Source organism: Pseudopipra pipra, chromosome 6 (genome assembly GCF_036250125.1).
Source record: "Pseudopipra pipra isolate bDixPip1 chromosome 6, bDixPip1.hap1, whole genome shotgun sequence".
In the NCBI taxonomy this organism is placed as follows: Eukaryota; Metazoa; Chordata; class Aves; order Passeriformes; family Pipridae; genus Pseudopipra; species Pseudopipra pipra.
Window position 1 is genome coordinate 27,002,266 of NC_087554.1, and position 16,466 is coordinate 27,018,731.

Sequence of the window (16,466 nt, forward strand, 5' to 3'; positions counted from 1 at the left end):
AGGAACAGAACTTAAACTGTTATTTCTTACAGAACTTGCCTGTTCAGACGCTCCTCAAGTTCATGATTGACATTGCCAGTGGGATGGAGTACTTGAGCTCAAAAAATTTCATACACAGGGATCTCGCAGCTCGGAACTGCATGTAAGTGACCCATGAGTTTTTAGAGAAAAAAAAAGACCAGAGTGGGTGAGGGAGGGAAGAGAAAACTTTTACGTCACAGAAGTGGGGACGGATTCTGTCTGAGATTGATGATCCTTGCATTTGAGTGAGAATAGACATAGGGGAGCCATGACCATGGTAGTGGGGTGTGTGGTGGTGGTGCTGGGGGCAGGGAGCAACTCCTGAAGTCCCACTGAGCTTTCAAATAAACCTTTTTTATAAGGAACTTTTCCATCATTGGTCTGCACATATAGTTTCATAGAGCTGATTACAATATGTGTTTGTAATTAGAAGCTACTCTAGTGGCTGCGTGTCAGCATAGGCTCTTTGTTCCACAATATAATGTAACCAACAGGAGAGAATGGGTTTGGCTGTGTTAGGAGAAAAAAACTTTCATTGTAGCCTGAAGTCTATATTTCTGGTATCTATTTTGAGAACTTGATTATCACAATATAAGAACTGTAGTTTCCTTGAAAGCTGGTGGAGAATGCCTTTAAAATGGTGAACACACCGTGTGATCTCACTTCACTGTTCCTGACCCCAAAATAACTTGACTGCTTTGAAGGGTAGAAAAGTCCTTTTTCTTCTTTCCACTCTACTTCTTCCCTAAGAATGGAGTAAGGAACAAGCCATTCTGACAGGCAGAACTCTACCTCTGAACAAAACCACAACAACTGATAAAATCCGCAATGAGACACAGATTTCCAAAGGCATTTGAATGTCCAGATATACAGATAAGAGCCTAATAGTCATAATGAAAAATGATGGGTTAGCCTGCTTTGACATTTACAAGAAAACCCATACTGATTTCCTATTTTTGCAGACTTCCTCCAGAGGAAGCTGAATGCATGTTTCAGCACATCATCTGGGGAAAGCAGTGAGTCCTTTATGAGGCCTGGGAACATGAAGTCTTTGTGGGCTTCACTTCCATTGCCTACCAATGTGTCTAGGTTTAAGTGGGTGAGGGGCAATTCAGACCATTCACCAGGCCTTGGTGGTAGCACTGAGCACTGCAGATGTCCTGTGATAATCTTGGAAACTACAGAAAGTATCTAGGTTTGTTTTGTGTAACAGAGTAGACCGTCTGAGCATGGCTATTTCCTTACTTCATTAGTCCTAATTATTTCCCTGTTAGTCTGAAGGAACTGATTTGAGACCACTAAACTGTTTCACATTGATCATCAAGTAGATGAAATCATTATCCTCTTTGGTTATACTTGGTCAACTATATACCTCAGTTCCTTGAACATTGGTTTTTTGGTTTGTTTTTTTTTTTTCTTGCCTGACATAGCCAAAAAATGCTTTCCTTTCCTCAATCATGAAAACTTTCCCATAGGTTGGATGAGAACATGAATGTGAGTGTTGCAGACTTTGGACTTTCTAAGAAAATCTACAGTGGAGACTACTACCGTCAGGGCTGTGCCTCCAAGCTGCCAGTGAAGTGGCTTGCTCTGGAAAGTCTGGCAGATAATCTGTACACAACGCACAGCGATGTGGTGAGTTTTGCTCTGGTGCATTTGGGGACCATTTGTATTCCTACTGAAGTAGAGGAATCTTTCTGTATCCAGTCAATGTGGGAAAAGGCCCTGGTGATGGGAAAGGGAGTTTGCCTTGGGTTTGAGGGATGGTGCTACCTCTGCCTTCAGTGTTGTCAGAACTCAAGACTAAAAATATGTGAGAGTGGCTTATGGCAGAAGAAATCAACCCTTTTCCTCTTCTTGTCCTTTTGGCCTTTATTTGTCAGTTCTTATCCCCATCGTCTTCTTCACCTTTCCCCTGCTCCTCTTCCTTTTCCTCTTTCTTTATGCAGTTTCTTCTTTCTTATTCTTTTTGCTTTCTCTTCTCCATGACACTTTGAAGGTGACATTTGTAGTGCATGTAACCCACACACTTAATGTGTAAATGCAGCAAAGGTTCTCTGTGCTACAGGAGGCATTGATGGAACTTCATAGATCTGAATAGAATACATCAGTGCTTAGACACTCCCAATAACTTTGCCCCTGGGGAGCAAGGCTAAACCCATTCATCTGAAATTGTTGCATATTTTCCCTTTGGTTTTTTTGGTTGTTCCTTTCTTTTTTTTTCCTGATACTGTCTCCTCTCTTCCTTGCTGCCTTTTGTCTGTTTTCACGCTAGTTTTGTCCTTCAGTCCTGTGGACTTTCCAGTTATCCGTGTCACAATGTAACTGGAGAGTGCCTTGTATTGTGGCTGCTTTGTTGCTCAGTGATTGCTGTAACAGCTGTGGACAGTGTTTAGCGATTGGTGATCACTAGCTCAGCCAGTTTACAGTAGATACTGGACAGGGGTTTGCTTATGAAAATAATAATCTTTAGCACCTAACAAACCTTGCAGTTGAAACGTACAAGTACGAATGTTGCAGTGCAGAGCAGCAATGAAGGTAAGCCGTGCGTGATTTGTTCCTTGCTCTGTTTATTGGCTAAACTCTGCTTTCACTTGTGCCTGTACATTACTAGAAGCTCAGAATCTGGTTCAGTGAATTAAGAAACTGATTCGCGAGCCCCAAACCAAAATCTTCTTATAGCACAAAACCAATACTGCATACCTTAAAGAACCATGAGTAGGAGATGCTTGCGAGAGGTCTGCAGGTGGAAGACAGCAGCAGCTCCCACATCTTCCCCTGCTCCACTGCAGAATGGGGCCAGATAGGGCCTTCAGCCATCTCCTAAGATGGTATGTCAGCATCAGCTGCGTCTGATGGGTCATTTTTGTTGTCTAGCTAGAGTTTTGATAGTCCTTGCACCACTGCTGTTCACATGACATTACCCCAGACTGGGAGGGTCAGCACAGTCTGAGCATACTGAAACCCCACCCCAGCGAGCAGGGAACTGTCTGTACACTTGTTCTCTGTGCTGTTCTCTTTCAGTGGGCATTCGGGGTGACCATGTGGGAGATCGTGACCAGAGGGCAAACCCCTTATGCTGGCATTGAGAATGCAGAAATCTACAACTACCTCATCAGTGGGAACAGGCTGAAACAGCCGCCGGAGTGCCTGGAAGATGTGTGAGTACTTCCTCACCCTGGCGACTTGATTTCTTGAGAAGTTTGGCTCGCTAGGAAACAGAGGCAGCTAGCTGGAATGCTGATCTGAATCCATCCACTTTCTAGTACACAGAGGCATTCACTAGAAAGTCTCTGGGTTAGCTACCAGATATTCTCTGCTGGCAGAGCTCCCAGGATCCTGTGGTAACTACACAAGCAGCTAACTTGACTCAAGGGTTTGAACGGTGTCAACATTAGCAGCTCTTGGCTTTGTGGAAAGTATATAACTTATGTAGAAACTACTCCCTGCCTTCTCAGGCCAACATCTGAGCAACGGGATGAGTTTCATGGCACACCCTGAAGGCTGAACAGAAGGCAGTCTAGCAAGACTATGAGGAAACTGGGTTGCAGAGGCAGGGGCCTGCATGCGTCTTTCAAAGTTTGGCTCAGTCTTCAAAACCGGATCTACTACTCTCAGAAATACCAGGTTGAAAGAGAAGGGAGCAGATAGGTGAATCTAAAGTTCTGTAGGTCAGTGTCCCACTGTAAATTACAGGTGGAAACAAAACCAGGACAATCTTGCAGATACTGGTTTCAGACATTTACAGGCTTACAGAAAGGACTCAGATAGTCCTCAGGGCATCAGGCAGCCACATGCTGCAGCGTGTGCTCCTGCCTTAGTCCTGCAACCAAAGCACCATTCTTGGGTAGCAGGTTATGTGAAGTGTTTGCTCAGGAACCCTTGCTCCGTGGGTGGTGGGTGGAGCTTCCTGGACTCCACGTGTGGGGCTGAGATCCCTCAGGGAGTGTTACCATAACTTATCCCAGGGTAAAAGCTTGCCTTGTCTGGACAACGTGAAATCATTTCACTGAGGGCCCAAGCAAGTCTGTTTTCTCTGTGTTGTGCCCAAAGCAAGACATAACTGTGAGCACTGACTTTAGTGGTCCTTTCAGGCAATTCCTTGTATGTAAAATGGGCAACATGAAGTCCTCTATTGTTCCTCTTTCCTCCTGCTTTGATGGTAGATTATTTCATATGGTTTCTTTCTCCTTTTCCTTTTTTTCCACATGGGGAATAATCTGTACTCTTGTTACTAAAGCTGTACACTTTTATCTTCTCAGCAGTTCATTTTAACTGTTACTGAGTTTAAATGAAAACATTGTTATATCACTGCTTAAATTCATTACGTGTCTACATCTTTACTGCTGTGAGTAGCTTTGATTCCAAGTTGTGGAGCTTGTGGCTATAGGATATTATAGATGCAGAAAGTAGAGAAGAGATTCAAAAAACTACTAGGTAGGCATTGGAGTAAAATCCATCAAAAACTACTGAAAAGGTACAACCACGATTTTGCAAGGCCCTTGAGCTATAGGTTATTGAGATCTGAGAGAATATACCATAAAGATCTCATTACATACCCACCTTCATCTTACGGGCTTTCCCCAAGGATTGCTGCTGGACGTGGTCAGAAGTAGGGTACTGGGGAAATGGAGTTTTGGAGCTGATTCAGTACAGCCAGTAGTTTCCTACCTTTCTTTCAAATGAATTTCTGCTGATTGACAGCGAGGGGAAAAGAAAGTGTTTAATTTGGTGCCATAGAATAGGAAGTTTCTGTTTTATCTGGAGCGTTTAGAATTATTTCTACTGTTTGTGAAGGATTAATCAGGATTAAGGGAACTGAACCATAGAAGCTTTCTGTAAAAGTAGTGTGAGATCAAAAACAGTCTTGTAAATCTGATAGTAAGCAAGGAACAGAAAAAGTAAAATAAAACCCATCATTAAATGCTTTATTTCCCAGTAAAGGCCATATCAGATTTTTTCCATTTACAAGTTTAACTGAGGTTCATTTGTATGCAGTGTTTTTCAGTGCCAGCACTGTGCTTTGTTACTGTTCCCTGCAAAACTGGCAACAATAACGCCATAGGAATGCAGCTGTCACTGTTGTGGGTGATGCACAAAGAGGAGGAGGACAATGGCTCTGGCCATGCTCCAGCCAGAGGCCTGGCCAGTGGGAGGCCAGCCAGCACAGACACTGAGCTGGGAAAGCAGCCACAGGGGAGCAGAGCTTCTCTCCCCTTGCCCAAGCACAGGCCATAGGAGCCCGTGGTGTCTCCTCATGCTGGCCCTTATTCAACCAGAGCTGAGGTGGCTCACAGGAAAAGGGAGAAACGGTGCAGGATGGGGCCTGAGGCACTGAACAAATCTTCTGCATAGGGGTGGTGCCTTTGTAGTGGAAAGGCCATTTCAGCATCCCTCTTCCAGCAGTGAAGCTGTTGTCCATTCTTTAACAGTCCTCTAAACAAAACCCATGTGCTTTTTTCCAGTCCTGCTGACAACCTGTCAGGCAGAAACTGCAGCACACCTCAGTTATTCCAGGAGTGCTGAGTTAACACAGTGTGAATACTCTGGACATAACTTGTGCCTACCACAGTTCAATATTGGTTTTCTTCTTGTGATTTATCTGCTCTTGAACTAGAAATTGAAGGGATGGTTTCAGATGTGGCAGAGGTTGAGAGGACACTTTTTGTGAATAAATTCAGAAGCTATTACTAGGTGATGTCACACCATCCTATTTTAGCTCCCTAGAGACAGCAAAACAAGAGTTTTACCAAGAAATTCAGCATGCTTTGACAGGACTTTTGGGAGTTTTGATAGTGTCTAAATAACTATTTTGACCGGAGTGCTAATGCCTTTGAAAATGGGAAGGAATAAGAAATTAGATCCATAATGACCATCCACATGCTGTATTGCCTGTGCAAGGCCAAAGCTGATAGGTTTTGGGAAAAGCATCTGTGCGTTTTTAAGCTGCACTGCCCAAAGCCCCTGTTCAGAGGTGCAGGGCATGGCTGCTCTGCTTCTCAGGGCTCTTGTCTTCCTCTATTTTGCAGCTACGATCTCATGTGTAGATGTTGGCATCCTGAGCCCAAACTACGCCCTAGCTTTGGAGTGCTTCGGTCCCAGCTGGAAATGATTCGCGGGAGGATGTCCACACTCTCTTCCAGTCTAGATCCTCTCTATGTCAACATTGGGAAGGACGAAGAGGCATCTGCAAGTGACCCTGCCCTGCACACCTCCTTTGGAAATATGGATGCTGAAGAGACTGTTGCTGGGGCAGCTGCTGCTGTCACAAGTGACTATCGCTACATCATGACCCCCTTGTGCCTTGGAGATGATGCTGAGGGTGAAAGGCATCCAGATGGGCAGGAAGGGGAGGACAAAAGCCTGCTGTATGAGCTAGAGACAGGAGGAGGGAAAAGTTGTTAGCCTGTACATAGCAGTGACATTCTACTTTCCTGGGACTGGTTTTGTGCAGCACGATGCCATGTCGCCTGGGGCTCTGATGCTGGATCTGGAACAGCTTTGAACAGAACTGGCCAGAGCTCTTGGGCAGCTTTTGTAGCTTTCACCACCTATGTGGGCTGCAGTGGCAAACGGCTTGGAAGAACCGCAACCCCAACAACCCCTTGGATTTGGGGGAGAGGGGCAGTAGAGTTACAGATTGACCACATCCTGCTGAAGGGAGTTCAGAGCTAAGGTGACAGTCAGAGTCTGTGCTCTGCTCCTTCGCACTGAATGTTGGAGCAGAACTGAATACACCTTCTGTTCAGTCAGTGCTCGCTCTTGTGTAGATGGTGTCTTCAATCCTGGCTGCATGACTTCGGGACTGATACCTCTGAAAACACTAGTGGGTATTTACACTGTCATTCAGGACAAGAGGGCAAGATTTCCCTCGTGTTCACTCAGCAGTACTGCCTAGACTTGTTGCCTACCTCAGTGGTTCTCAAACTGATCAGCATATCTGCTTCTACCCAGCACTGAATTTGAACATCTGGCTTATTTTATGCAGTGACATTTGCCGCTTCCTCGATCCAGGGCTGTTTTAGGAGTTTCAGATGTTTTGGCTAGCAAGGAAATTAGAAAAAAAATGAAAATCCAGCATTCCTCTTCATCCCATGTACCTTTTTTATGTCTTTCTTTTTCTTCCGTTTGATGCCAGTTCAGGCCTGACTAGACTTGCAGCTCACGTTAAAATGCAAAGGGAGAGAGAGCAGCTGGCATATGTGAGGACAGAATCCAACTTCAAAGGAATGGAAAGGAAACAGTGTAGAGAGGACTTAACAGCAGTATGGAGAAACGCTGCCAATTAATGGTAAGTGCTGCCCTCCAGGAGAGGAAGGAGACAGCTGAGATACAGAATGGCAGACTTGCTTCAGTTTCAGCAGGAACAGGTTCCAGCATTTGCTTCAAAATCAGATTCGTTTAATCATTCTCTGTATTAGTCCTATGACTTCTTCAAATAACCAAGTACTGTAGCTGCTATAGTGACGGTGTGAAATCAGCTTTGAGAAGATGTGTGAGTTGGGGGAAGAGATGAACTGGGAGATCTCTGAAGAGAGAGGCCTCATGATGAAAAAGCTTGAGAACCACTGGCCTTCCTATTTAGGAGGTTTTCTGGTATGCTGTAAAAGTCACATAAAACATAGACTAGTATCACTGCAGCCTTCCAGTCAGGGCAAAATTAATGGTTTTGCTCTTTGGGTTTCGTTTTGTTTTCCAATCAGCATGTCTGACTCACTGTAACTGCAAATGCTTGTGTGGTTTTTAATAATTTAATATTTTACTGTAAATCAGCCTTTGTTTTGTGCAGTGGTTCCCAGCAAGGAAGTGCAGTTACATCTTGCTCTACTTATCCTAAATATTTGCTAGATCTTAATTTCTTTTATTTTCACTGCGCTGAAAACTCAGCAGTATCACAAGACTTAGGATTCCACATTGCACTTCCTCAGATACGAATACCACAAACATCAGCATTTGCTGAGTTGGCAAAGGTGGGACCAATAAGTCCAAAGAGATTGCACATTTGATATCAGAACACTCAATCCTTTGATGCCCAGTATTTGCCTGTTGTAAGTTTGGGATCTAACTACGAAATTCAGGTCCAGTTTCAGCCCTTAGTGAAAACTCTTCCTAGGGAAGGGGAATTTCAGCCTGCTACCTGGGCATGGGTCCTTTCTGTAAAGTTTGCTACTGAACAGAGATGTCCTACAGGTGTCTCTAAAAGTTCAGTATGGTTTCTCAGTCACAGATACAAACTGCACCATCTTACACCCCAGGCAGTATAGGGTTTTCTCTTCATTTGGCTGGAATGCTGTAAATGCAGGTAAGAATACCTAAGAAAGGGTAACAAACACCTGTGCAGTGCATGTTTGCAGTGAGGGCAGAAGACTAAGCTCCCTGCAACTGCCTGGGAAGCGCAGATGTACATATAGACTCTAACTCTGGGAAGCATGTCTTTAGTTTTTATGCATTTTTTAATAATAAAACATGTATTGTGTTTGAGTCCCAGCCTCTTATGTGTGGCAGAGCTTGTGTGATGCTCACTAACTGTATGGGGCCACAGCAAATGTCATCCCAGCTGAAAGCCATCTTTTTCCCTTCACCAAGAATGATTGGGCTACCTCTTGGAGGCAGAGGACGTTTGACCTCCCCGGATGACAGTTACTCTGCATTGCTCCAACCTTGAGACTGCGAAGGCCAAAATCTGATGGGCACGGGCCGGTGGTTCCACAAAGAGACAGACTCTGCAGCCACCACTGTGCAGGAACCTGGGGAGAAGCCCATAGTGGGACATGCTGCATCCCACCTGGGAATGCAAAATCTCTGTGTCAGTTCCTCCTTGAAAACTGTTGTGTGCACCCATCCAACTACTGGCAGTGCTCTCAGCGGAAGAGAGGTTTGGAGGCGGTGGGTAGAATTCAGCTGCTGAGTCAAATGTTCCAAGCACAACATAAAAGAGCTCTGGATTTCCAGCTCACCGAGAAGAAAAGGTGTACCTCATGCTTTTATTCTTCATCAGCAAACAACAACGCTGCACACCCTCTACCTGCAGCTCGTGCAGAGAGGAAGAGTGATGGTAAATGGTACTAGTGCTCACCCCCCATCTGCAATGCAGGAAAAATGACTTCCAAAGCACTAAGTGGCTGATATTGTTAATATTTTAAGATTCCAGTGCCCAGTGATGTCCCTTGGATTTGTTTCAAACGATGATTTAATCCTTTCACACACAAGCTTGGACAGACCAGGTACAAATGAAGCTGTTGTGGACAGGAGAAGTGACACCAGAAGAAGAGCTAGTGAGAAAAGAGGGAGGGTAGGAGATTTTAAAATGGGGACAGATGGGACAAGCTGTCAAGACAAAAAAAAAGGGAGTCAGAAGGCAGAGATGTGCAATTTTATATATGACATCCCAGAATAGAGAAGGCATTGCCTCAGCTGGGACCAGGCAAGGGTCTGAGGTGGCGACCGGCTGTGTGTTTTGTTAAAGGATGAGATGCTCTGGTCCAGCCCAAGTGCCCTGCAACGTGTTGCTTTTAAATCACAAAGAGGCTGTACACAGCTGGCCTGGCCCTTTGTCTGCTTGGAGACAGTGCTGTGATCCTGACCTCAGGGAAGCTTCAGCCTAACAGTTCTGATTTAGGAACCAGCCTGGCACAAATTAATCAATGTGTTTCCCCCCCACCACCCTTTTTTTCCATCACCCTAGTACAACAGTACAGTCCCTCCCATCCTCCCAAGCAGCAGCCCTTGTCCCATCCATTGCAGTGAGATGGCCAAGGGACAGTGCTTGTTTATGCTGAAGCAACTTCTCTCCCATACAGGTAAGCCTGACCACACTCCTCCTCCATCCACATCTCCCTGAGGATGGGATATGGTCTCCTTCTTTTTAGCAGAGGCTTAAGCCACTTGGGGCAGTTACCGACTCAGTTGTGAGGCAGCGTGATCCCACAGTGCTTAGCAAGAGCACACCAGAAGCTCACAGTACCATCTCTGTTGTGTAGGAGTAGTAAATTCACGAGGAGACATACCCCTGTCGGCTCCAGTGCCAAGGCTGACTGATGGGCCCTAGACTGTGGGCTGTGCTGGCAGCTCAGCCTGCAGATATGGGGATACTCCAGCCTGATCCAGTACCTAATCAGTGTGGAGAATTGCTGAAAGCGTTCAAGGCTGATGCTAGCTCAGCAGATGCTAGCAGTGCATGGATATACCTTGGAGCTCATACACAGCTACCCTGGGACCAGCCACCTTCCTTCTTGACCTGTGTTTGGAGGGAAGTGTTAAACTCTTGACTCCATAAAAAACACTCTCTTGAAGTGAAATGCAATTAATTTTGAATAAACATTTGAGTCTGGCTGACCAGAGAAAGGAACAATATTTGCACATCAATATTTTCCTGATTTACATTCTGTACATGGCTGGCAGTATTCATTTTCCCCTGATGCGCAGCAACCACCAAGTTTTGCAAGTCCTCATATTTTTTACCGGGGATTTCTGTGAGGGACCCTCAACACACAGTCCGAATTTTATTTCACACCTGTTGTGCTCCTTAAAATAGCAAATTGTTCTACAAACACTGGATTCGTGTGGATTTACATCCCATGGGTGATTGCAAACTGTGGGCGAAGCTTGCCCCTGGTTAAGGTACTTATAAGACTTTTTCCCTTGGTGGAGTCTCTCATGTCCAATACGAGCTCATTGAATTTCCATCTGCAATGAAGGTACCGATGTGGCACTAATAGAGTCTGCAACATGCAGCCTGTTTTCAGAAAACTTGTAGAAACTTAATTATCCTTCAGACCTCAATCTTGCCATTGCATTTGGCTGAAATAAATCAGTGGATTCAAAAGCTATTAGGGCCAACACGTGCAGCTGGTGATCAGAGAGCCTTGTTACCATGGGAAACAGAGCTAAAAATCAGTTACTTAATCCAAGAACAGAAAGGACCGATGGACATGGGTTTTGATTGCGTTTGTCATATAAAAGGAACTCGACGTCAGTATGAATAAGACCTCAGTCACTGCACTAAGGTCTAGCAACAAAACAAAGATGATCAACTCCTCATTTACTAATTACTCTGTGGATCCTCCAGCTTGAGGCATGCCAAGCCAACTCATTCCCAAATGCAGTTAGGTGAAATGGAACATATTTTGGTCATATATGACAGTAGGACTGAAATTAGAAGGCAGGTATTTAAGCAGCACAGAAAGTATCTACATAGCTTTTTTTTCACTGGCTTCCAGTTTCTTTTCACTGGCTTAAAATGGAACTGGAAGAAATGTGTGACCCCAGGAAATAAATGGCACTTGCTGATTTAAGCTTTGCTCAGTTCAGTATAGGTTTTATGGGACTGGACTAGTTTCCAGAATAGTCTCTATAGGAGCTGGCTCTTGCCAGCCTGCAGTGTGAGGAAGCAGGAATTCGTGATGAGGAAAGAGGGCTTGCATGCATAAGCGATCTAATTGGGAGTATAATAAATATACAATGCCAGTAAAGGTGAAAAAAATGGGGAGCTGAAAGAAATGGTGGGTCATTGGAGAGAAGCACACTCTGTACACTGCAACGTGGCAGTTAGTGCTGCAAATTCAAAAGGTCGCTGCTTTCTTAATTAATATATAAGACAAGGATCCTTGCTGCTACCCTGTCATTAGCCAAGCTGCGTGGGAGACTGCTGCTGCCTCTTCACTTCCATTCTGCTAATGAATGCCTCCGCAAGAGCCACTTTTGCTTGTGCAACACGGTGCTAGCAAGAGCAGAAAGCCCTTTGGTCACTCCCTGCTGCCTCTCATTGTTTCTTCTTTTTAAATTATCTTAAAAGAAGATAAAAATTCCCAAGATTCACATTGCTAGGTGATGTAAAGCAGCATGCCTCCCCAGCATCAGGTAAGGTTCAGACCTAATTAATACGTTTCCTGGTATTATTTGTCTATAGTATCTCTCCTCTTACACAAAGATACACAAAGAGGAGCAGAAATACTGTGCAGACATGTGGCTGGGCCTACGAGGAGGGACTGAGGTTTAACAACCTCTTGGTCACCATGAACCTTGTACCCAAGCTGCAGGGTGTAAGGACAAAAGAAGATGCAGAGCTGGGGCTTATACAGGGGACCCAAATCATGCCCCAGAACAAAGCAGGCACTTAGCTGTTGCCAGAACCCCTCCTAAGTGAAAAAACCTGTGTCAAATCCAAACTTCAAGGCTTGGCCTTCACTCAGCACACAGCTGGGGCAATTTAAGACTCCTCTTCCCAGTATTTGTTTGTTCTCTCTCTGCTAAAATTGGGGGTTCCAGCAGCTGGGGCCAGCAGTGCTGGTGCTGCTGAAGGTAGCGAAGATAGATGATGCACAGAAAAGCATGAAGCACAGGCACATGTTTCTACCAGCACTGCTGTGGGGGTGGAAATCTCTGGCAGAGCAAACAGCCGGTGACTTCTCACACTCCCTCCCCCCTGTCTGATTCACTCCAGCTTGTCTGCCAACACTCCCAATTATGCCACTGCACTTTCATTGAAGCTGATATGCTGGGCTGTACCTGAGGCAACAATTGGGCTCACTATGTGAATTCTTTCCCAAATTTTCCACCTATTGATGAAGTCTCTCTGGGTCACCGTTGAAATTGCTCAGGGCTGCTGCCCTGCCAGCAGGCCAATGTTGTCTGCAGGCATCATCAGGCAAGGATCCAAATGAGAGTAACTGAATCTATTTATTTATAGCAGAAATTAACATGGCTCGATATTTCTCAATTTTTTCTCTTAATATACTCTAGGAAATATTGCCAGTCTGCTGAGCTCTGTCAAGCTGTAGGTAGGGACCTGGAACTGAAGACGCAGTTGGCCCATGGGGATGTTATTTGGGGATTTATGCTCATGCACTCAACCATCGTCTCAGTGGGAAAGACCTCATCCCAGAGGCCTCCTGCACCACAGATCTGAACCACCCATTGATGATGTGAGTGTAAATCAGTCTGAAAGGCACCAAGATCATTGGAACTTGGTTTTCCAGCATGAAAGAAACACAACTGAGAGAAGGATATAGTCTGTAATCTGGAAATACACCCAGTCTGCCTATATGCCATGCCCTGACCTCTTCTGGGTAAAGATGGTCTGCTGGGATGACGTTGGTTTTCTTCCTTGTGCCTGTTCAGCTGCTGAAGCATTATTTAGCACTGCTGAGCCCTGATGCTGATCTCACAGCAGGGGCACTGCGCAGCAGCTCACGGAAGTCCAGGGGATGATGCCGTCACAAGGCTGGCAAGAATTCAACACTGTGCTTTACAGCTTGCCTGTTTATCAGAAATCTGTGAACGAAGAAAATCTGTACTTTTCCAGCAAGGCTCTAAACTTTCATAAGAAAAAAATGAATGGATTTATTTTCTCAGTAAATATCTTACAAATTCTCTGGGCAACAGAGCATCACTGACACTGAGCTTGGCAAATAAAGAAAAATATGTTCTCAGCTCAAGAGTAGTGAGAATGTGTGTAAAATCCTAAAGAAGACAAGGCTTTCTGTGGTCCTGCTGTGCAGTAGCAGGGTGAGGTGTATCTCTGTTTCCCCCACAACTCTTTTCCTGGACCTGCTATCACAGGTGAAAACAAGGCAACATACAACAGTGTGGTGGGAGGGCACAACACGCCTTTCCGTCAGTGCAGATGAACCCACAGACCATGGGTGACTGTTACCACGGATTCTTCCCACTTGAAACCTTGCTTGCAGGGAGGATGCTGGAAACAGGAGCCGAGATGGCTGTGCAGGCATTGGTGATGGGATCTCTCCTAAGATACCAGATGCACAGAAAAGCCCCAGGGCAGCCTGAAGTGAGCAAGCTTTTATCCTGAGGAAGTTTGGCGATCAGTTCAGTTTTGCACCCCCGGGGCCAGCTGCAGAGGGCTGGCCAGCGAGCCGGTGGTGTCTGCTTCAGCAGAGAGCCAGGAAAGCTCAGAGACGGCAGTGGTGGGATAATGTGCCAGTTGGGGACATTTTGTCCTCTGTAGTATGACATTTCTGTGTCTCAGAAATGCCACTCTTCTCTCCTACAGCAGGAATTGGAGCTGCTCTAGGGAGTCATCTGACAGTAGACTTTGTCTTGATTTTTAAAATCCGTCACACTCATTGTTTATGATCTTCAGAAGTACGTCCATAAAGGCAGCTGAATGTAGGCCCTTCAGAAAGCTGAAGACAGTCATTTTTAATGACCTGTAGGTCTATAGGAGAAAGCCTTCCCAGAAGGTCCTGTTTCCCTCGCAGCTCTCATTCCAGCCTGCCTGCCTGCTCAGCCATGAAATCCTATTTTGCATCTCACAAATGCAATTTCAATACCTCTCTTCAACCACACTCTCCTTCCTGTCCTTAACCCAAATAGGATAGAGAGCAGCCATCCTGCCTGGCTTGCAGCAGCCCCTGATCTCTGGCAGCACTGCCACCCACGAGGATACTGTGCATGCCCAGCTGGATCCTTCACCTTGTTGACAAATTTAGGACCTTTGCCACCATGCCACTGAACTGTCCTGTGAGTATAATGCAGCAGGCACACTCTTTCAGACAGCCTGAGGACTCTACTCTGCTTAGTGGCCTTGCTGGTGAACAGTAAAGAGTAATCTTGGTTATGTTTCTGAATGTATATTTTAATGTGATTCAGCTGGCGAGAGGGAGCAGTAGATTGCTGAGGGAGAGAAAATTCAGTTCTCTGGCTCCATGCAGTCTAACAGTTCGGAGATTTTTCTTGGCCAGACTTTAATTCTGTGCCTCCTGCAAAACTGCAGGAAGCAACTAAAATTTGTCCCCGAACTAGTAATTTTTGCTTTGCATTGACATTCAGTGTGCAAAACCTGATGAGATTTCTGGGTGTACAGTTGGTGAGCTGCCCTGTGAAGGAGGCTTGGGAGAGATGCAGAAACACCTTCAAGTGCTAGCTCTCGGTCTGTAGAGAGTTCGTTGCTTGTTTGCTCCCTGGGCTGCTTATGCAGTTTTGTGATGTGGTTACATTGTTTATCAGCAGCATCTATGAAGAAAGTGCTTTGTGTGTTTGATGATTGCCTTGCCTGTGCCATTTTTGTAGTTTCTCTTGATGCATTTCAGTGAAATACATAATATGTACATAACATTATTGGCTTTAAGTGGACACCTTAGCATGTCCTTGCTTTAGATAAGGATGCTGCATTCATAGTGAATGTACTGCCCTGACAGTACCTCATCACCCTGCATTGGGGAGTTTTGGCTGAAGCCTTGCTGGGACATGGGCTGTGGGAATGTACGGTGGATTGGGGAGAATGGGGGAGACCTCCAGGCCTTAAGCTGCTTGCCCCATTACCTGCGAGGTGAATGCTCTTCCCCCCACCCCTGCACGTGGTGAATGCTCTTCCCCCCACCCCTGCACGTGGCCCGGTGACCCTGCAAGGAGCACACACAGACCACCAGGGAGGGACAGAGGAAGTTTATTGTGGGGTTGGGGTTTATAAGGCTTTTAGGAAGGTCAAAGGGGGCCAATCACAAGTTCAGGGTCACACAGAAAAAACTGTCAGGTAAGGGGTCAACAGCCAATAGGAAGGGGTTAACAAAGGACCAATGAGAAACACCTCAGGACACCTTCCCAGGACACCTTGTGTGTGAGACAATAGCTTCACAGGGGGTGTCTGGAAGAGGGAGACAGTGACACTGCAGAAAATACACAAACATGTTGAAATGTGTTTAAACTACAGTAAAAACTTCTGTTTCCATAACATTAGAGCTGTTTTCCTCACCAGTCCATCTCTGACAGGACTTTTTCCATCCTGCATATGGCAAATCCATTGCCACAGGAATGCACCTACTGCTCACAAGCTGCCCAAGGGCTGCCAGTTCCCAGGCCTAGTGAGGAGCTTGACTGAGGTAACCACCCTTGCCCCAAATGGGTACAGCATAAGCGGTGGGTTGCTAATGCCAACTGCTTTGGCCTTCGAACGTGCTCTGCCTGCATTGTTCCCTAATGAAGCTGTAGCTTTTGAGCAAGTTTCCTTGCCTCAGGCCAGACTGTGAGGGCTGGTGCTCTGCTGCCAGGTACCTGGGTTGCCTGTCTGGGTTGCGTGTCTGCCTCAGGAGATTTATTTTTCCTTTGTGTTAGCCTCAGAGGAGGACATGGGTAGCAGACAAGTGCTTAGGACAACGAGTTGCTCTGGGTGGCAAAACTGCCCATCTTGCTGCTTAGCTTTGTCAGGGCAGCACTGCTGAGGCTGGAAGACAGGGAAGGTGAGAGGGTGCCCCCACGCACAAGTGGGACAGCTGATGCCTTGGGCTCTCCTTGCCTGTTGTTGTCCACTCAGACACCCTTCAGAAGGGCAAAAATTTTGCAAATGTGTGGAAGCCTCTAGATAGTCTGCAATGGTCTGAAACTGGTTTCCAACCCATCCAGCAAACCTGTGCCCCCAGTGCTTCCCCTCTAAGGAATGTACCATTCCCTTTCCCCTACTCTGCTCTCTTCCCTTTTTGTCCTCCCTG

General features: G+C 45.8%; 1 protein-coding gene across 4 annotated transcripts in view; it reads left to right on the top strand.

The window, feature by feature from the left end:
• Nucleotides 1-8,502, top strand: part of TYRO3 (TYRO3 protein tyrosine kinase) — a 42,550-nt gene extending 34,048 nt beyond the window's left edge. For all 4 annotated transcript variants that reach the window (XM_064658086.1, XM_064658087.1, XM_064658088.1 and 1 more), the window contains 4 exons: nucleotides 33-142; nucleotides 1,497-1,656; nucleotides 3,046-3,182; nucleotides 6,051-8,502. In XM_064658086.1, coding sequence (XP_064514156.1) covers nucleotides 33-142; nucleotides 1,497-1,656; nucleotides 3,046-3,182; nucleotides 6,051-6,426 — 783 coding nt within the window. In that variant the 3' untranslated portion in view covers nucleotides 6,427-8,502. The remainder of the gene's footprint in view (nucleotides 1-32; nucleotides 143-1,496; nucleotides 1,657-3,045; nucleotides 3,183-6,050) is intronic.
• Nucleotides 8,503-16,466: the final 7,964 nt, after the last annotated feature.